Source organism: Sarcophilus harrisii, chromosome 1 (genome assembly GCF_902635505.1).
Source record: "Sarcophilus harrisii chromosome 1, mSarHar1.11, whole genome shotgun sequence".
In the NCBI taxonomy this organism is placed as follows: domain Eukaryota; kingdom Metazoa; phylum Chordata; class Mammalia; order Dasyuromorphia; family Dasyuridae; genus Sarcophilus; species Sarcophilus harrisii.
The window spans coordinates 675,450,841-675,471,951 of record NC_045426.1 but is presented as its reverse complement, the minus strand read 5'-3'; the positions used below and the strand labels follow the sequence as shown (position 1 = coordinate 675,471,951).

At 40.0% G+C, this 21,111-nt stretch overlaps 1 protein-coding gene across 1 annotated transcript in view; it reads left to right on the top strand.

Annotated features, from left to right (window-relative positions):
* LOC100933629 (E1A-binding protein p400) overlaps positions 1-21,111 on the top strand; it is a 132,644-nt gene that overhangs the window by 107,397 nt on the left and 4,136 nt on the right. The window contains exons 37-53 of the mRNA XM_031948374.1: positions 25-156; positions 854-898; positions 990-1,143; positions 1,739-1,965; positions 2,110-2,283; positions 3,260-3,307; positions 5,075-5,211; positions 6,361-6,417; positions 6,508-6,586; positions 6,878-7,192; positions 12,472-12,517; positions 12,607-12,716; positions 16,361-16,565; positions 17,007-17,113; positions 19,692-19,901; positions 20,321-20,474; positions 20,850-20,944. Of these exons, the coding sequence (XP_031804234.1) occupies positions 25-156; positions 854-898; positions 990-1,143; positions 1,739-1,965; positions 2,110-2,283; positions 3,260-3,307; positions 5,075-5,211; positions 6,361-6,417; positions 6,508-6,586; positions 6,878-7,192; positions 12,472-12,517; positions 12,607-12,716; positions 16,361-16,565; positions 17,007-17,113; positions 19,692-19,901; positions 20,321-20,474; positions 20,850-20,944 (2,295 nt within the window). The remainder of the gene's footprint in view (positions 1-24; positions 157-853; positions 899-989; positions 1,144-1,738; positions 1,966-2,109; positions 2,284-3,259; positions 3,308-5,074; positions 5,212-6,360; positions 6,418-6,507; positions 6,587-6,877; positions 7,193-12,471; positions 12,518-12,606; positions 12,717-16,360; positions 16,566-17,006; positions 17,114-19,691; positions 19,902-20,320; positions 20,475-20,849; positions 20,945-21,111) is intronic.

Genomic DNA, 21,111 nt, shown 5'->3' with positions numbered 1-21,111 from the left:
CTTTGTTGTTCAATTTTGAAATAGAGGAAATTGAAGAATGTGAAGAAAATTTGGGAACTACATCATATGAGAGAATTGAAGGAAAAAGCTGAAAGCATGTTTCTAGAGGAAGAAGAGGAGTTACTGACTTACACGAGGGAAGATGCCTATAATAAGGTACCTATCCTTGCATAAATGCAATGCCTGATAATTTACATTATAGGATGATAAAATCTATGCCTGAAAATTTTCAGAGTTGAAGACATCTAAAGACAATATGTTAACTGTAAGCTAGGGTTATTTATCCAGTATGCATTGTGCAGGACATCAGACAGGGACAGAACCCATTTTCTAAGCTTTACTTTCTTGCTTTTATGGGTTTGTCTTTCTGTGAATCGCTTGAATACTTTCCCACATACACTGCATTCACTTGTCATTTACTGAAGGGACTTTTAGAGCAAAGTGTAACAAAAAAGTCATGAGAATCATTTTGTTGTCCTGAGCCTTAAAAAAAATAGTACTTTACTTATAACCTTTTTATAAAGGAACTTGCTAAAATGCATTATTGGCTTAGAATGTTCTCTGAAGATCCTACAAGATAGAATAAGAACTGAGCAAGAAGTGTTTTTTGTTTTATCTTAAAAGGTGCACTTAGCTCGAGAAGTTCCCAAGCCCTGGCTTTCTGCCAGTAGTTATAGCTTTGATTCCTCCTTTGTACATTCTTAGATTTAGCTGTGGAGAAAAAAAGTTGCCTAGAATGGACTGTGATTTAGGAATTGCAAAACTACCTAGTTGTCATGGTGATTTCTCCATTAGCAGTGGACCACATATTGGCCATAACCATCTGACTCTCAGAATTGTCTCTTTAACACAGGAATATGTTTATGAAGGGCCAGATGGACAAACTGAGATAATGCCAGTAAGTTAAACAGGATTTCTTTTTGTATATTAGAGAAGTATGCATTTGCACTGAGCAACTGCTTCACAAACATTATTTTGCTGTTTTGCAGCTTTGGACCCCTCCCACTCCACCTCAGGATGACAATGACATTTACATCGATCCTGTCATGTGTCTAATGTATGAAGCTACTCCCATCCAGGAGTCTCAGCTACCACCTGTGTACGTGAGGAAGGAGCACAAACAACCCAAAGCAGAGCCCTCTGGTAACTAATTTACCTTACCATTGACAGCCAGATTTCTTTCCTACCTTTCTTTACTCTTTACTCTGTGAAATACTGGGATGAGCTCTGGGTACCTTGCAACTTTTTAGGGCCCTGGCATAGTCTGGCATCTAGGGCAGGTGAGATTGACTTGTTGTCCTACAGAGGCTGCCTTTGAACCACAGCTACACAAACACAATGAGGCCGGCCTGAGGGGCCAAGCTGGGGTGCCACAGTCCAGTGGGCAGGCTTAGTATGCAGACATACTCTAGAATATCAGGGTGCTCATTTGTGTATTTAGACCTAATCTTATTCATTGTCAATGGACACAAATAACGGTTTCAGCTCGGCAGGATTTTAATGATTGGCAAGGCTCCTTTTCATTGTTGCTTTGGTCAAAATTAATATGGAAAAGAGTGAGTCTCATGTCTGTAAGGTGTTGGAAAGCAGCAGCTATCTGGAGTAATGGTGGAACCAACCTTTATCGTGCCTACATGTTATTCTCCTGAAGCTGGCCCTTTGATTTCTCCTTAAGCTTTTAGCATTCTCTCTTTCTTGTGCTTGCCTTTACAAATGCCTCTCTCTACTGTCTCCTTAGCTGCTGGTCGGAAGAAGAAGCAGCGGTATGGGGAGACTGTCATTCCTCCTCGATCCCTCTTTGACCGGGTGACTCCGGGAGTGTCTAAGACACGCCGAGAGAGCAAAGAGCAGAAGAAGAATGTTCTGTTGAAGCAGCAGACCCAGTTTACCAAATCTTCACCAACAGCAGAGTCTGGGCAAGACAGCCCCGAGTGGCTCATTAGTGAAGACTGGGCATTGCTGCAGGTGAGAAACTATTTATGGATTCTCTACAGTGGAGTTTTTGTTTTTCTTTTAAAATTTGGGAAGATTTTCTAATCTTGTCATTTGTGATGTTTACTTGCATTTGAAATGCTATGTACAAGTATGATTTTGTTTTTCCCTTTTTAGGCTGTAAAACAGCTGCTCGAACTTCCTTTAAATCTTACTATTGTGTCACCAGCACACACCCCAAATTGGGATCTTGTAAGTGATTTTGTCAACTCCTGTAGTCGAGTTTATCGCTCTCCTAAACAGTGTCGAAACCGCTATGAAAATGTCATCATTCCAAGGGAAGAAGGGAAGGTAAGCTAATTTTTGAGATCCTCACAAATCTTGGTGTGTCTCACAGCATTTTCCTATTTTATGGGACAACATTTTGTGCCAGTAGAAAAAGGCCCTAGACTAGGGACACAGGAGATTAAGTTCTGAGTTCTGCTTCTGACCCTGATGAGCTTTGTGGCCTTTGCATATGGATGCCCTTGCATATGGATGCCCTCATCTGTAATGCAGAGATAAGACCGCTTGTATACATAATGTGACTGAAATGGTCCCATCCATGGCCCAACATGAGCTAATGTGAGATAAGTCACTGGGATGATTGTTAAGGTCTCTCCTATCCTGAAGGAGGAAATGCCCTGCAGCTCTGGATGCTACAGAGAACCTCTCATAGCCCTTTCTGGGGTGTTCTTTTCATTGTTGCTTTTATCTGTTCAGTCAGTTGTGCTCTGTTGGCTCAGTTCTTACAGAAATATTTATATAAATAACCCTTTTCCTCTCCTGGGTTTTAAGAGCAATAAGAATTGATAATAGGCTTGAGGCCCTGGTTTTGCTTTGGTGTTGTTGTCTGGGAGGGGGATTGTGTTGTCAGTGGCTGCACAGATGCTGCAAATAGTCAGGTAGACCTGAGTACAAATCCTACCCTAGTGACTTAATTGTATGCTCTTGGGCCAGTCACTTCATCTTTTTCAGCCTCAGTTTGTTTTTTCATCTATGAATTGAGGATATAAATAAATGTTTCACAGGGTTATTGTAAGTTCAAAGGAGATAATATTTGTAAAATGTTTTGCAAAGCTTAAATGGATATTATATTGAGGGAAGTAGCCATATAACATTTTGCAGAGTTGGCTGTGGCATAGAGGAGATTATAAAAGATATTCTCTAGTCTATAAATTGTTTTTTTGTCTTTTTATGCATTTGAAAAAATAAACTCCCTTTTATAAATAAGGCACATATGAAATCTAGTGCTTTTTGATATTAATTGATTTTCACTATTTGACAGCTTGTGTTTGAAGTGAACCCTAAAAAGAAGGCCAAAAACATCTATAAGGTAGGCATTATTAGTTTTAAAAATAACTGTTTGGGCTAATGGTGGAGTCATACTTGTATTGATTAGGTATTACACTAAAAAAAATTCCTGTATTATATCTAGACCACTGATATAGGAGTTATATTTGCCTAATAGGGACATACATGCTACATTATTCTCTATGTACTCCTTTCACCAATATTCTGTGCAGTCTTTCCAGGTGAATTTTATGTATTTGTGTATATGTGTGTCTGTCAATAAATACTTTTTGTGATATATATACTTAAGACAAGATCATAGCCTCAGGACTGAGGGAACTGTGAAGCTAAATAAGGCAGAGTTCTGACTTGTAGACATACACAAAGAAATAATTCATGGTTATCTATTGGTCTGTTTGTCCATATGCAGGCTAGTCATTGAAGCTAAAAGACTTTAGGAGAGGAATGTGGATGGGGATCATTTGATAAGATTTCTTAGATGATGTGGGATTTGTTCTGATCCTAAAGAATAAGTAGAGATTATATAGAGAGAAGAGATAGAGGCATTTTCCATGGCTATGACTTGGGAAGAAGGAGAAGAAAATACATTAAGCAGAAATGCAGAGGGGATACTAATAGCATAGTAAGTGGACCAGTCTGGTTTGAGCAAAAGGTGCATGTGAGGTAGGGATGGAAAGACATGTGGGAGTCAGAATGTACAGCTCCTTGATGGCAGGGCTTAAGGAGTTTGTTTTGTGAGCTTTGGAGCAGGGCTTAAGGAGTTTGTTTTTGAGCTTTGGAGAGTCAATGGAGCTTTTTAAAGTAGAGGTAAGGTATCTTTAAAGCAGATAGATTAGAAGAAAGAGACTGGGGACATGTATCATAAGCTCTCCATGTTCAGGGAAAGTATGCTCCTCGAGTATAAATGCTAAGAGCTAGTGAGAGGAAATGGTGTGTGGGCAATGGATAGATGCCTGAACTCTGCTAGCGGTAATGATTTTCTCTGTTCATAGAACCTGAAGGTAACATTTGTGTCTTGTAGTCATTATTGCCATGTCACGTGTAGATATTCTAGATAACAGCTGGATCCTGTCTTTGATGTAAGCAGTGACTGTCCTTCTTTGGGTATGCTTTCTGATTTCAACTGCAGAGATCCCCAAAGGACTCTGGGGACCCTAGGTTAAGAGCCCCAAAGTTAGATGAAGACATATAGAGTATTCTTTTTTCATTTGCAGATGATAGTGTTAGAAAGGATAGCTTGGATGACAGCATTTGGGTCCAAATGAGTCTCAGAAATCAAATGATGCTAACAAAATGAAGTTTAGTGTTTATAAATGTAAAGTTTTGCCTTTAAGTTCAAAAAATAAATGGCACAAGTATAGATTATAGAGCTGCATCTTAAGGGCAATTCATTTGAAAAATCCCTGGGGTTTTTATTGCTTAGTATGAATCAGCAATATGATGTAGTTGCCAAAAGACTTTTTAGTTGTGGTCACTGTGTTTTAGGAAAGATTGTGACAAGCTAGAATAAATCTAGAAGAAACTAACCAGGAAGATGAGGAGATGCCATGTCATATGATGATCAGTTGAATGAACTGCAGTTAGGTCACCCTAACTGAAGGGCTCTGTTGACCCTGGATTTGATGATGGGTGTTCTAGTCTTCTGAGGAGAATCTGTGAGCTTTGTTTGGGGTTTTAAGGGTCTTGCTGCATTGGATCACGAATAAGGGACAGGGACCATAGGACAATTGAGACAGAATATAGGGGGGGGGGGTTGTTCATCATATCTTTCCCTTGCGTTTCTTTATAGACCAAGAATAGTCGTCCACTTCGCACTAACCAGGTCTACGCCCAAGATGAAGGTTCCACTCGCACCCAACTTTATACCAGTCATTTTGAGATGGCAAAAATGATTGCAGGAAAGAGAAGTCCTCCGAGTAAGCCCTTGTAAGTTATTTATGATTATTCTCTTTTCATTTAATAAACAGTGTTTACAAGCTGAGTGGGCAGATAGGGGGCTGTCTGCAGGCCCAAGAACTTTCAAATCTTCCCATTAGGAATATTAGGGTGAGGAATATTAGGGAATGTTAGATTAAGGATGATGCATGTGTATATGTGGGGTGTGTGTACACATGTACCTGAGAGAGGGGAGAAATAAGTGTAAGGGTATACAGCTTCCAAAGAGGTAAGAGGGATTGGTTTCTAAGAGAGACTTCTTATCAGGTTAATAGATATGTTATTGATTGAATCTGTCCCTAGACAAGATGATTAATGTATCTGTCTGTGTCCATGGGAGGAAAAACTTTCATAGAGTCCTGCCCTTAGTTCTGTTCTAGTCAGCATTTTTTTTTCAAAATCTTAGATGAGACAATTATAATCTTTTTGTGTCAGGGGCCCCTTTGGCAGTCTGGTGAAGTCTATGAACCCCTTCTGGAATGATTTTTCAAAAAAAAATTCATAATTAGAGGAAATTTGAATTTCAGTTAGTGGTTAGTGAAAAATTAATAATATGTTTTTTCCCATCTGAGTTCATAGATCCATTGAAATCTCACTATAGATCCCCAAAGGACTCTGGGGACCCTAGGTTAAGAGGCCCAAGGTTAGATGAAGACATATAGAGTATTCTTTTTTCATTTGCAGATGATAATGTTAGAAAGAATAGCTTGGATGACAGCATTTGGGTCCAAATGAGTCTCAGAAATCAAATGATGCTAACAAAATGAAGTTTAGTGTTTATAAATGTAAAGTTTTGCCTTTAAGTTCAAAAAATAAATGGCACAAGTATAGATTATAGAGCTGCATCTTAAGGGCAATTCATTTGAAAAATCCCTGGGGTTTTTATTGCTTAGTATGAATCAGCAATATGATGTAGTTGCCAAAAGACTTTTTAGTTGTGGTCACTGTGTTTTAGGAAAGATTGTGACAAGCTAGAATAAATCTAGAAGAAACTAACCAGGAAGATGAGGAGATGCCATGTCATATGATGATCAGTTGAATGAACTAAACATGTTTATCCTGAAGAAAAGTGGTTGTTAATAACAGCAAAAACAACAGTAGCAGTAGCCATCACAACAGTAATATTTGCTTGATTTTTAGGCTTGGAATGAATCCTTTCCAGAAGAATCCCAAACATGCATCAGTATTTGCTGAAAGGTAGGGATCCAGAATTCATAACAGTTCTCAGTTATAGGGAGCAGTTTTTTTCTCTGAAAATTTTTTCTCAATCTCTTGTTTCTTTTCTAGTGGAATCACTTATGACAAACCCCTGCCTCCGCTTCAGGTTGCTTCCCTACGTGCCGAACGTATTGCTAAGGAGAAGAAGGTGAAGTAGCCATTAATGTGCCTCTTAACTATTCATAGTAATAGTCCATATGTTACATTGACTAAGAGATCCTTGTGTGGGATACCTCCATAGTAGAACACTTTATGATGCTTCCAGCCCTCCTGGGAACCATAATTAAACTTCATCTGTAGTGCTCTGTTGTTTTTTTCTTTTTTGTAGATGAAAAGATTGATTTTTATGCCAGGGATATCCCAATATGCTATAATATGTACTCATAATATGAGTATAAATACTATATAGGAAATGAGTGTTTCCCTCTCTTATTTCTAGGTTTTGGCTGAACAGCAGAGAGCTCAGCAGCAAACAGGGATACAGCTTCAACAGCCGCAGCAGAGCAACCAGCAACAAACCCAGCAAGCAGTTGGACAGCAACAACAGCAACCCCCGCCCCAGGCTCAGGCCCAGCCTCAGCCCCAACCCCAGCCCCAACCCCAGCCTCAGCCCCAACCCCAGCCCCAGTCTCAGCTTCAGCCTCAGCCCCAACCCCAAACCCAACCCCAGCCCCAGCCCCAGCCACAGGTAGTCCAGCAGCCCCCAGCATTAGTGCAGCCTACAGCAACTACTGTAGCCAACTCTGCAGTCTTGGTAAGAACTTATAGAAAAGAACTATAGTTCTTTTAAATGTGTATCTGAAGGATAGTCCTTTGTATGCGTCTCCTCCTTTATTTGGTTATTTGTGATCTTTAGTGGTATGTATATCGAGGTTTCTGTTAAAGGGATATTATGCAGATCCCTTGAAATAATCATATGACCAAACTCAGTAATTTCCACCTAGAGAGAAAGAGATAGAGACAGAGAGAGAATATAATAGCACCTCCTTCCAGAGAAAGAAAAGGAGGAAAGGAGGGCAGGAGGGAGAGAGAAGAAACGGGATATGGAGAGGGGTGACAAAGGGAGAAAGGAAGAAAGAGAGAGGAAAGGAGGGGTAAGGAGGGGAGGAAGGGAGGAGGAGACTATGTGAGAAACATAAACGGTATTAGGTTTCAATTGAATTCACCAGATCTAAGTTAGCTATTGGAGTGACATTATGCAAATAACTGAAAATAAAGATGAGTGAACTTTAACGTTTAAAGTTATATTTATGTAGGCAATTACTAATTGCAATCCAAGTAAAATCTCTGTCTCAAAGAATCAGATTTCCTAAGTCTAGTGGCCCAAAGGGGGCTTCAGTGTCATTTAGCACAGACCATTACTTTTTTTTCCACTTTTAAAAATTTTTATTTATTTAATATTTTCTCCCAGTTAACATTGAAACAATTTTTTTTCACATTTGCTTTTTAAGATTTTTGAGTTCTAGGTCCTCTCCCTTATCTCTCCACCCACAATTAAGAAACCACATGCAAAGCTATGCAAAACATTGTTATAACAATCAAGTTGTGACAGAAAATATGGATCTCCTGCCCTAATGAAAATAAAACCCCCCAGAAAAATTAAGTTAAAAATAGAGAGATATAGGGAGAATAATAGAGAATGCTTCTAATCTGTCTTCAGATAAAATCAGTTCCTTCTTTGGGTACAGATAGGATTTTTCATCATAAGTCTTTCAGAGTAGTCGTGGATCATTGTACTGCTGAGAAAAGCAAAGTCATTCACAGCTGGTCATCCCAGAGCATTGCTATTACTTTGTATACGTTGTTAGGTTGGATTCTATTTATTACTATTTTAGTAATTTTGGAAGTTATTTGAGGTCTTTAATTATATGATTAGGAGGATTAATGTTATGGAAATTGTGAAGGACAGGAAGTAAGATTTAATAAGCCCCTTTTTGGTAGAAATGGTAGTTGAAGAAGTATATTTCACTTTGTTTGTAGAGGACTTTCCAGGTTTTTTTCCCTAAGAGCATCTTGCTAATCATTTCCAGAAAATAATAATATTATCAGAGAAACTTGCGTTAGGTTTTTTTTTACAATTACTATTCTAATTGTATTTCCCCCATTTATTCTCTATTTCCTCTTATCCTGTCCCTCCTCAAAAGTTTTTTGCCACTGACGCTTTCCTCCCCCAGTATGCCCTCTCTTTTATCACCTTCTCCCCCTTCCCATATTCCATTCCCTTCTTATTTTCCTGCAAGGTAAGATAGATTTCTGCCCTCTTATTGAGTATGTATGTTATTTACTATTTGAGCCAATTCTGATGAGAGTAAAATTCATTCACTCATGCTTTCCTCCCTTCCACTGTAAAATCTTTTTCTTGCCTCTTTTTTTTTTTCTGGAAGTTAATTTGCACCATTCCACTTCTCCTTTTTACTTTCTCCCAGTACATTCCTCCCTCACCCCTTAATTTCATTATTTTTTTAAAAAGATATTATCCCTTCATATTTAACTCACACTTGCAGCACAGACTATTCCTAAGCAAGAATTCTAGCTACAACTTAGTTGTGAAGCAGTGAAACAAGTTTTACTTGTAAGGACAAATCCACTGCCTTTGGAAAGAGAGAGCCCAGGACCCTTTGGGGGTCTCTGATTGTTTGCAAGTTCTCCCCTAATATCAGACCTGAGAAAGCATCTTTGCCATTTCTGTCCATTCCTTCTGAGGAAGGAATTTTTTTTCTACTCCCCTCTGAGACATAGCAGAGCAAGCCTATTTCCCCTTAAATACATGAAGGCAGTGACATACCCTTGCTAAGTCTTCTCCTCTCCTTGCTGAGCATCCATGGCTCCTCCACCCTGTCCTCCCTTGTTGCAGTGGCCCATCCATATCTCCTGGATGTCCCGTCTAGCTGGACATCAAGCAGAGAAAGAACCAATAGCCTACATGAGAGTCCCTGTGGGCAATGCATAGACTTGGAAAATTACACATTCATCTTATTTGTGTTCCTTTGTATTTTTCTTTATTTCGTTAAATATTTCCCAGCTACATTTTGGGAGTGATGTGAGCTGCCTGAGACTCATAGACCATGAGTTTGACTCCTCTGCCATAGACAGCATGTCCAAAACTGAGCTCTTTTCTCTTCACCTCAGATTCAGCCTTCTATCAGTTTCTAATTGTTGAGAGCACTGCCTTCCTCCTGGACCCTCCAGGTTCATGGGCCTGTTGTCATTCTCAGTTCCCCTTTCACTTATCCCCTGCAGCCAGTCAGTTGCCGTGTCTTGTTATTGTGTCTCACAATATCTCTTGCATCTGTCCCCTTCTCTCCACTCCCATGATCCTAGCTCTGGCTCTCAACTAGGCCAGTGTGGTGGTCTCCTAACTGATTTCCTTGCCTCAAGATTCTCCTCTCTCCAGTCCACCCTGCACACAGCTGCCATGTTGAATTCCTGAAACAGACCCGACCACAGCACTCTCTTACTCAGCAAACTCCACAGCCTCCCATCGTCTCTGGGATCAAATATGAACTTCTCTGTTTGGCAGAGCAGACCCTTCAGAACCCATACACCTTTTCAGCCATCTCCCATGTGTGATCCGATCCAGTCAACAAGCAGTCTTCTTGCTATTCCTCATCCATGGCAGGACATCTTAAGCTTTATGTCTTTGTTCTGGCTGTCCCTGGGCTGGGAGAAGCCTCTCTCTTCACCTCCAATTTTCAGAATCCTGACTTATTTTCAAGGCTCACAGCCACACCTTCTTGTCTGAGGCTCCTGGCCCCTGCTGGTTTACTTGTGCCTTCCACAATTGACCAAACCTTGTGTCATGTAAGGACCAGATACAACCTGGAGCTATTCATTGGAAGTGGGAGATAATCTCAGAGGGAAGGTATTAGTAGGGCTGGGAAGGAGGAAGGGCATTCTTCTAACTCTGGAGCTGGAAGCTAGGGGAGCCAGGAGTCAGACAACAAGCATTCCAGGTATAGGGGCAATCAGGGAAAAGGCATAGAAGCTGGAGAAAATACTTGTGAGCTGATGATGATCTTCACCCACCTAGTCACTGTTTTCTTATTGTTCACCAGCTTATTGTTACCCTTCTTAAAATGTTGCCCCCAGAAGCAAACATAATATTGCATATCTGGTCTAGTTAAGATGAGAGTAGCATGACTACAGTCTCCCAAATTCTGAATCCTGGGCCTCTCCTAGAGCACAAGATTGTTTTGAATGTTTTGGTGGCCTTCTTCCTCCTATGTTACCTGACACATTAGGAACTGCCTACCTGAAATTCTGAATTGGATGTTCCCTGGGCACCTCAGACTCAAAATCTCCAAAATAGAATTCATTATCTTTGCTGTAAACCCACTCCTCTCCTGAACTTCTCTTTTATTGTTTAGAGCCAGCATCCTTCTGGTTATCTGGTTTTACAGCTCAGGGATTTCCTATATTCTTCACTTTCAGCCCACATAACCAATCACTTATTACATCGTATTATTTCTATTTCTACAATTTCCATTTCTCACTCATACCCAGTTTCTTCACTCACATGGCCACCAGCTAGTTTAGGACCTCATAACTTAATATAACTGCCAAAGGGATTTTCCTAAGATACAGGTCTGACTCTGTTAATCCTGCTCTCCCCCTTTCCTTTCCATGCCCTGACACCCCAAGTCATCAGTGCTTTCCCTTTCTTTCTGCCTGCTTTATGTTTCATTTGTATTTTCTCTGTGTGTCTATGTGTGTAATATGTACCCACATATCCATATGCACATATGCATGTACATATGTATACATATATATGTTTACAGACACACACACACATATATACTTTTTATTTTCTCTCCAGTTGAAAGATTATTCTCCTTGGCAAAAATAGCAGAAGCCAAAGGCGAGTCCAACCATCTCTCTGCTGTCTGTTCTCTTCTTCCACCTTCTCCTCTTCTTCTCTTTCTCCTCCTTCTCTTCTGCCTTCTGTGATAATTTTTCTTCTCCATTATAGCTTAGAAAAAAGAGTTTCTGCTGTCCTTAACTATCTTAGGTGGCTTTGACCCAGTCTGAGCCTTGGGGCTGCTGGTCCTGTTCCTTGATTACAGTAGGATTTGTTGTCATTCTGTGACCTATGTCCCTTTGCTTCCATCTTTTGTTCTTGTAAAATTCAAGTTGGGTTTCCCTTCTTTTCTGGCTTTTTTTCTGGAATTTTAATCTTGGCTAGGGTCAATATGATTTCAAAGTGACTGAACAGTAACAATAAATTCATTCAGCACTTTGAAGACTGCTCTCCCAAAATTTAAAGGGCACGCCCAGTTATCCCTTTTCTTCTATGTTACAAATTGGATGTTGGAGTAGTCACTGCCCCATAAAGCTACCATCATCCTCATCCCAGAAACAGTGCCAGAAGGACAGTTCTCTTTAATAGTTCTTCCTTCTTTTTGAAGGGTGAAATTACCATTAATTCCAGAATCCCTGATTTATAATTGAAAAGGTCCTCAATGACCATCTAGTAGATCATAGGTCACCTAGTGCCTGAAAAGGAAGCTCTGCTGGCATTTAGTAAGTAGAAACTCTCATTTCCTGTCTCACACTAAAAGAATCACAAGAAAAGTCGAGAATTTATTAACACATCTACTTTTGGCAGAGAAAGAGCTCCCATGTATAAGTTTCCAGATAAGCAAAGTCTTTCATTCCTGCTTTCTCATGTCTCCATGCTGGATCAAAGTTGATCTTTACTCTGCAGTCCTCATTGCTTTCCTCATTTTGTCTAGGTGGTCACTAGTGTCTGCTTATGATAGGATTACTCTTGTTTATTTGTGCCTTGCTTATAGTTGCTCTGTCTGTGAACCAAATAAAAGCAAGCAGAAGGGACACATGACTTGCTCATGATCACAAAGCTAGCCACCTGGGCAGAGCTGAAGCTTCAGCCCCAGTTTTCCAATTCCCTAATCCATCACTCCACTCTGGTGGAAATGAATGCACAGAAAAATAAAATGCCTCATGCACAATGTTGAATATTATTTTAGCCATATTTAAATCACATGTTATGACTTAAAACTGTCTTTTGAACAGGCTGGAACAATCAAACCTGCAGTCACAGGAACAAACATCCAGACAGGTAAGAATTTTTATAATAAAACCTTCTTAAAGAAACCAGCAAAAACTTTTTACCGCATCCCATTTTCCTTGGCTTTGATTTGCTTTCAGCTACTGTGAATGGAAATGTCATTGTGAACACAGTTGCTGGCATCCCAGCAGCTACATTCCAGCCCATCAATAAGCGGCTTGCCTCGCCAGCTATACCTGGACCACTGGCAGTAAGTAATGGCTTATCCTCTTTCTGGCTCATACTCTAGGTAGCAGATCCCAGGTCCCATTTTCTTAGAATCCTATTGAGTGTGGTATAATTAGTCAAAACCACTTTCACAGAACAAAACTAATCTTGTGACTGAGATGTCACTGAGATGACTGCCTGGTCAAATTAAATGGTGTTTGCAAAACACTTTGTAAATATTAGCTATTATCATCAATTTGTTAAGTATTCTAATATTTTAGATCTTCATGCATGTATGATTTCATTAATATGGGTGCTTATTCTACCTCTGCAGATAGAAATCTTTCTCATTGCATGATTTCTTGAGATTCTTTGGCCAAAAACCATCATCATGAGTTAGTCAACTTCAATGTGATGGAATTAATAACTTTAACCTGGTCTAAAATGAGGGGTATGATCTAGATGATCTTGAAGTCTCTTCCTGCTTTGAATCCATGACACTATATCCCAAACATAATGGCTTATGGGCTGGCCTTCGTGGGAAGCCTTTCTACCTTCATGGAACCTGCCAGAACTTAACTTTCTGACAGCTTTGGAAGATCCTGGGTTGCCTCTGCATCACAGTGAAGCACTGAAGGAAAACTTTAATGGATGTTTAAGATAATAGCAACAACCACATCCCAAACATCTTCAAGACTCTCAAAGTGTTTTGATTCCAACAATCTTGTGAGTGCTAGTTGATCCATTTTACAGATGAGAGACTAAGGATCGCAATAGTGAACTGACTTACTTGTTTGGGAGGTTGCAGATTGCCTTTCTCTATTGTCCTCCCTTTTTGAGGGAAAAGGGGTAATTTGTTTAATTATAAATATATATAGCTTTGTTGTATTTTTGTTATCTGTAGTGTTTACAAAGCAAATCATCTATTCAAATCTGGTTTTCTTTGTAGGAATGCTTCAAATTTCTCTTTTGAAATTGAATATTCATCTTTTTTCATTGATGATTAGGCTCAGGTTTGCAAGGTATGTCACCATAGGTTGTATCTTGAACTTCTTTGCTCTTTGGAACACATTATTCTGTTCCCTCTTAAGGTTTTTGATGGGTGCAGAATCATCTTGGGTAATTCCATTTTCTTTTCTTTTTCATTTGAAGGTCTTTCTCCTGGTCACTTGCAGAATTTGTTGTTTGCCATTAAAATTGAACCACTATATGTCTTGGAATTTGCAACCTAGGGTTTTCTTCTCTTCTTCTGGAGATGCTCTCTGGATTCTTTCAGTAGACATTTTGTTTCCTGTGATCAGAAGTTCTGGGCCATTTTCTTGTATTACTTCACGTATTGGGGTGTGCAAGTGTTGGATGTGTATTTTTCTGGGAGACTTAGCTTGTCTCTGCACATCCTTTCCTTGATATCAGTATATTCTCTTTTGCATAGAGAGTATGTCTTCTTTTAAAATTATTGCTTTTTGCTTTTATGTGATAGATCAGGTGGTTCAGTGTATAGAAAACTGGGTCTGTAGTCAGACCAGAGTTCATATCTGACTAGCTATGTGATCCTAGATGAGTCATTTAATTGTTTGCCTCAGTTTCTCCATTTGTAAAATGGGAAATAATCCTACTTCCTAGGGTTCTCAGGAGGCTTAAACAAGATTCTATTTGTAAAGAGCTAAGCAAAATGAATTTACAGAAGACTAATCCAAAAATATGTCTTGCCACTTACTGTCTTCAACATTTTCATCAGAAAGTGAGTGATGAGCTATCTAGGTCCTCTGGAGATATGGCTGGTTACTGCCTTGATAAGAGTTTTGAAGTCTTTCAGAATTTTTTTTTTTAACAGTGTTACTGTCCTTGTATAAATTTAATTATTCTCCTGGCTCTGTTCACTACACTCCATACTACTTCATACTACTCAGCATTCTCTGAAATCATCTTTGATAATTTCTCATAACAAAATCATATTTCATTATATTCATATAACTTATTTTGTTGGCTATTCTCAATAAATCTAAGAGGATATCTAAGGTGCCCTCTGAGATGATTAATTCTTTGATTTTAACCCTGCTTTTCATCCCTACTTCAGAGTCAGGAGCCTTGTTTTGCTCGTGTGTATGTATGTTAGTTCATGTGATACCTAGCACCTCACCCCTTTCTTCATGTTTGTATACTCTTCTAATGCTTTCCAGAAATCAGACAACTCTTTCCACTTACTCAAATAATTTCCCTTTCTAGGTTTCTTTGATCTTTTCTGCTGGTCCTCCTCAGGTTTGGGTTTTTTTCAATCAGAAATGCTTAAAGTTTCTCTTTCTCTAAAGGTCCATTTTCTGTCTCTTTAGGAATACATTTAGATCTGTTGCACAAGTTATTTTGGATTGTATAAATCTAGATCCTCTGTCTTTTGGAATATATTCTCAAATCTATTTCTTTTTTTTTTCACAGAAGCTGTCAGATCTTATGTTATCATGACTGTAAATGGTAGTTGAACTGCTTCTGATTGTATGTTTGCATTATTTTTCTTTGACTTAGGAGTTTAGCTGAATTTTGGCTATAAAATTCCTGATATTTTTACTTTGGGGAGTTCCTGATAGAGACTGATAAGATTATTTCTACTTCTACCCTCTGATAGATCTAGAGTGTTTTAATTTATGATTTCTTGAAATATAGGGTCCAGATGATTACTACCAGGGAATCAGTGATTCTTAAATTATCTTTCCTCTTCCAGGCCCATGTTTCTGATATTAGATATTTTATATTTTCTTATATTTTGTCTTGCTCTCATAGAGTCATTGATTTCTGTTTGGTTTATTTTCGTTTACAGAGATTCCTCTTTGTTTTCCCACTTTCTCTTTTAAGCTACCTATTATCCTTACACTTTTACATTTAATTTTTGAAAAATCTCTTGCTATATTTCTCCTAATCACTTATATAGTTCTTGTGGAAAGTCCATTTTTCTTTAATTCTTTTCTTGTTACTGTGAAGTTAATCTCTCCTTTTCCTGGATTTCTAGATTTGCAGTTTAATTGCCAGTAATTGGCAGGTATTTTCTCTAGCTTTATTTTGACTCATCTCTAGCTTTAGTTTCTGAATGGAGGATTTGTGCTAGAACCAAGCTCTGTTCCTGTATGGTCTTGCCCTGCATTCCTGCGGTCTTGTGCTGACTCCACTTCCCAGAGAATGATTCGTTGGGCTCTTTGAGGGACAGAGCATTGGCTCTTCAGGACCCTGTTTGACATCTTGGAACAATGTTAGGGATGTCTGAATCCTGGGCCCATGGCAGCAGCACCATGCTATTCCCTGTGTTGTTTTCTGCTGCTTCCTCCCTGGGATTCCCAAGGTCCCCACCCTGGGGCTTTCTAACTTTCTGACTTCGGCTTGTTTAGGGCAACCCTATGCTCTTGTAGTAGCCTTGCAGGTTACACGTTTCATGCAGACCAATTTTTTGAGTGGTTTTGAGTGGAGGAAGTCACTTACTATGGCTTCTTATTGAATTTCTTGATCACTATTCAGTCTGGTGTAAACAGGGTTTGCTTACCATTGAGGCAGCAGCCATCAGTGGCAGATAGCTCCCGTGTCTCTTTTAGCATTAACTATTTACCACAGACTGAGAGGCACTGACTTTTTCAAAAGAATGTTTAGTTTGTATTTGCGCTGCTTTGAAGAAAAGTTGACATTTTGCATTCTTTTTAAAAAAAGGCTGCAGGAGGTGGCACTCCTGCTCCAGTGGTTCATAGCCAGCCTCGGCCTGCTGCCACACCTGCTGCTTCTGCTGAGCTCCTCTCTGTTGCGTCTACGCAGGGGGTGCGAGCAGTCACTCCTATCCCAGCATCCACGGTGGGCATGACTAACCTGACCCCTGTACAGGCTCAGACAAGGTCATTAGTGACTCAGGTAACACAAGGTAACCAACTGGATTTTTTACTTTTGTATTTGTAGAGTAGATCTAAAATGGCTTTGGAAAATAGAAAATGCTATATGGATGTACAGCATTAATTTTTAACATGCACAATGACCACAATTACTTATTAGTTGTGCAGATCATTTACTTTCTACCACAGAATATAGAAGTCGGGTACTAAATTAAAAAGTGGAAGGGCAATGAAATGGGTTTCATTGCTGTATGGGAAGCAATTTATCTGGAAACTATTTTTATTTTTATTTTTTTTAGTACATGACTGTCTTCTCAAAATCTCATTTTTTCCAAAGTTGAATCATTCTTTCTAGAGGTGTATCATAAGTTGAAGTTTTATTTATAGATTCACTAACTTAATTATCCCTCAAATTTTAAGGATTTCTTTTTTCTTTTTTCCCCTGGATTTAAGTACTTCTCTTTTCTTTGTAGGGACAGCCACAGGAGTTCAGCTTTCCAGCAAAACTATCACTCCTGCCCACTTTCAACTTCTCAGGCAGCAGCAGCAGCAACAGCAGCAGCAGCAGCAAACAACTCAGGTGTGGATCCCACTATTCCAGAACTGTCATAGGCTGTTATGGCTTCTAGGTTCAATATAGGAACGTTATCCTAGTTTAGTAAGTCTTTATGTCAGTAGAATGGCTTTGGCATATTTGGGTATTAATGAGGGCTTGTACTAGAGTAATGGTGGAGAGGAAAAGAGAGGAATATATATCTACTGCAAGAGAGTTTAGGAGATAAAATGCACCCCTGGACTCCTGGGGTGGAGAGGGAAGGGAGACAGAATGCAAAGACAAAATATCAAACAAAATGAATGAATGAATGAAAAACCTTTATTGAACACTTCCTTTGTTCCAAGCATTATGCTGAGGGATGGGGATAGAAAAGGAAGTTAGACAGTCCTTCCTGCTTTCAAGAAGCTAGCATTCTTTTTGGGGGAGACAGTGCATATGCAGGGGTTCAATTCAGGGCACATGCAGGGGCTGATGGGGATTAATAGAAAGTGGGATAGCAAGATACAGGAGTTGTTCAGATACACAGCAGCAGGGGATGATAAAACCCAGAGGGCTGAAATATGGCAGTAGTAGAGCAGACAGTAAGGTTGGGTGTTGGTCCTTCTTATTAGAAGGGTTGTAATTGGTGACACAGCACTCCAAGTGTGGTCAGTGGTGTTCATATCCTTTCTGTGGGAATGAGAGTGAAGCGGAGGGACCCAATCTATAAATGCTGGGAAAGGGAAGTGGGCCAAAAGTCAAAGTGAAGTGGTGGTTTTGTGGGGATTAGCATCGCGATGGGAGAAAGAAAAGAGAAAGAGGCATTGGAAGGGAGATTAGATGGGCGAGCCCTCTACCTTGCTGGCACTTTTGGGATCTGGTGATGTGTGGTCCTTGGCGGAGGAGGAGGAGGACATTCACTTGATGTTAGGCCCTCGTGGGGATCTCAGGAATCCCCTTGTTACATAAGTAACAAGCAGTTTTTTTTTTATTTCTGTATCTGCATAATGTTTCTCAAAAGACTTGGCAAGTTATAAAGTATCATACAGATATTTGTTATTAATATTTATTTTTGTACACAGTACCTAAACTTATTTATTTATCTTAATGAAGTCAGAAAGAGGAACAAACTTAGGGAAGCATCCTTAAAATAGTATGATTTTTTTTAAACTAATCACTTGCTAACAGATTATTAAAGAACTGAATGTTGTCATCAAAAGCCCATCAACTTTTTGTTTGCTTTGTTTAACTTTCCAAATGACCTTCATCTTCTAGTTATTTTGTATTTCATGAGCGCATAATTTCATCACTGAGGGTGCTTCCTTCACTAATGCATAATACTAATTTCAGCCTCATAATGAGTTGGTAGAAGTTTTGTGTGTGTGTGTGTTTTGGGATGGCAGAAATACATCACTCTCTATAGCCAACCTGGTGATGAGCTTCTCCCAACTTTGTAAGGCTGATCCTTGGATGATGTACATATGATTTGTCACTGGGTCCATATCCAAAGCTTTTCCAGATTGGTAGGACAAATAGAGCATGCTCTCAGCTGGCAAGGGGACCTTATCTACGATTGTTAAGTTTTTAGTGTGATCATTTACACTTTGGAAATCAGCATATGCTACAAATCAGGATTTGATTTATTGTTTTGTTGATTGTTAAGAGTGTAATAGTAAAATGTTAATAATGCAGATTTGCTTTAGAAGTATGCTGTGAATATATCTCCCCATTTCTACCCCTAAAGAGCCAGTTGCTAAACATTTATGACCATATCCTTGGGAAACCTCCACACTACACTGAACTATCAGAATCAATATCATAGTGGAAGATACCCAAGAGGTCTTGTTATGGGCCAGAACTTAAAACAAGGTGCTAAGTCAGTGGAATTGATAGAGACAATAGTTACCTAATTTAGCATTATACTTAGTACCCTGTAAGAATCCTTTGTTTCAAGTTCAGAGTCCTGGCCCATAATAGGGCCTTGGGGAAATTTTCATGTTTACCAATAAAGAATTATTTGATGGTGACATAAAGGTATTGGTTAAAATTTAAATGAATGTCACTTATACTGACAAAAACAAAAATGATTACTGATAAATAAGTTTGCATAAAACTGCTGACCCTTTAAGTGTGGCTGGGCTTCCAGTTAATTAAGAGGTTCTATACATTAAGCTATTGATGTCTTAAACCATAAATTTGCCAAATAAGATACATTTCCCCAAATATTATAAATTTCATTTCAGTAGGGAATGAACAGATTTGAAACTTCATAATAAGTTAAAATGTTAATTTCCTGTTTTGACTATTGCTGATTAAAGACATAGGCAGCCATTCCATATCATGAACATATATATATATATATATATATATATATATATATATATATATTCTCTATGGTGTATTTATATGTATTTATATATACATATATGTACACAAATATATACATATACCATATGTGTATGTATCTATGTATATAATGGAATTGTGGGTGCAAAGATCAATTTATTGAACTCTCAGAGTTCAGAATCTCCCTAAGCAACAGCATGAGAGAGAACCCCCGGAGCTGCACAGGCCCGGGCACCTCTCAGGACTACAGGCTGAGAGAAGTGTTCTCTCTGCACAGGAGCACCCGCTCAAGCTGCCCAAGCACAAGCTGGCGGCCCAGCCCATGCCTCAGCCGCCCGCTGTGGCAGGACCACAGACAGCTCCAGTGCCGCTGCCCCCTCTGCTGCCACCGTCGGCCCCGCCCCCCCAGCTCTCCGGGGCCCAGGCCCCCAGGTCCGGAAGCGTGCTGGCCGGCACCACTGTGGCCAATCTGCAAGTTGCTCGTCTGGTGAGTTTTCTAGGGCTCGGAGCAGCTTGGCTGGAAATGTAGATTGGGCAAACCGGCCTTGTCCCTCAGCCTCTGGCACAGATCCCTGGCCTCTGCCTCAGGCGGTGCCACACCACAGACCAAGCTTTTCCTGCATCCCCTGTCCATGGGGCCCTCCCTCCCAGCCTGCTTGGTAGCCAGTCACCTTGCCTGACTTTGTACTTGTTTAACTTGACGTGTGCGCGACATGGTTTTATGTGTACTTGTCTCTCTCAACAGAATGTGTACTGGGGACAAGGGGTGGGGTCCCCAGAAGGTAATCCAGGGCCTGGCACTTTGTAGGAACTTCATAAATACTTGTTGATTGATTCCACTCTTTAAAAGCTTGTAACAGATTCAAAACCTTGGGAAGCTAACATGGCCTGCTTCTTCCCATCTAGACCCGGGTGGCTACTTCCCAGCTTCCAGCTCCAGGACAGACTGCCCCCGCAGCTGCCGCCAAATCCCCCGTGAAGTCCTCGCCGGCAGTCACAGCCCTCCCAGGGAACAGGACAGCAATTGGGGGGGCTCTTAGCCAGCCCCAGAAAGCCACAGGTACATAACTGGATGTGTGTCATGATGTGTGTCAGGCTTCAGCATGGAATTTGTTTTTTCATCATTGCAGGTTCTTTCTTTACCTGTTCTTAACTATAGTCCTTGGCCTGCTGAACCTTTGTTGTTTTAAGAATAGGAGACAGAACTCGAGCATTTTCCTGTGAAAGGAGAGTTTGGGTCTAACCGATGGAAAGGCCAGGACTGGAGTAGGGAAGGGGGGAAGAGAGGAAGGCCTGTTTGCTTTCCTGTTTAAGTAGTTGATTTCAACTTCCATTTTCTGAACAGATGAGCAAAATGCTAGAGAAAAAGAGTACCCCTTGTAATACTGACTGGCATCCTTATATGCTAAGTGCCATTGTTGCTTTTCTTGCATAGGTCCTACAGTAGTTGCTCAGCCGCTGCATGTCCAACAGCTTCTGAAACTCAAAAACCACCAGCAACAGAAAACCATTCAGCCTCAGAGTCAGAAGGTAGAGTAATTCTTTGAGTCCCTTAATGGACAGGGTATGCATTTGTCCTGACCTATTATAGAGGCTGTGAACTTTATCTCTCTCTCTCTCTCTCTCTCTCTTCTTTGATCCTCTCCTCCCTCTTTCTCTCCCTCCCCTACTCTGTTCTTTCCCCCTCCCTCTTTACC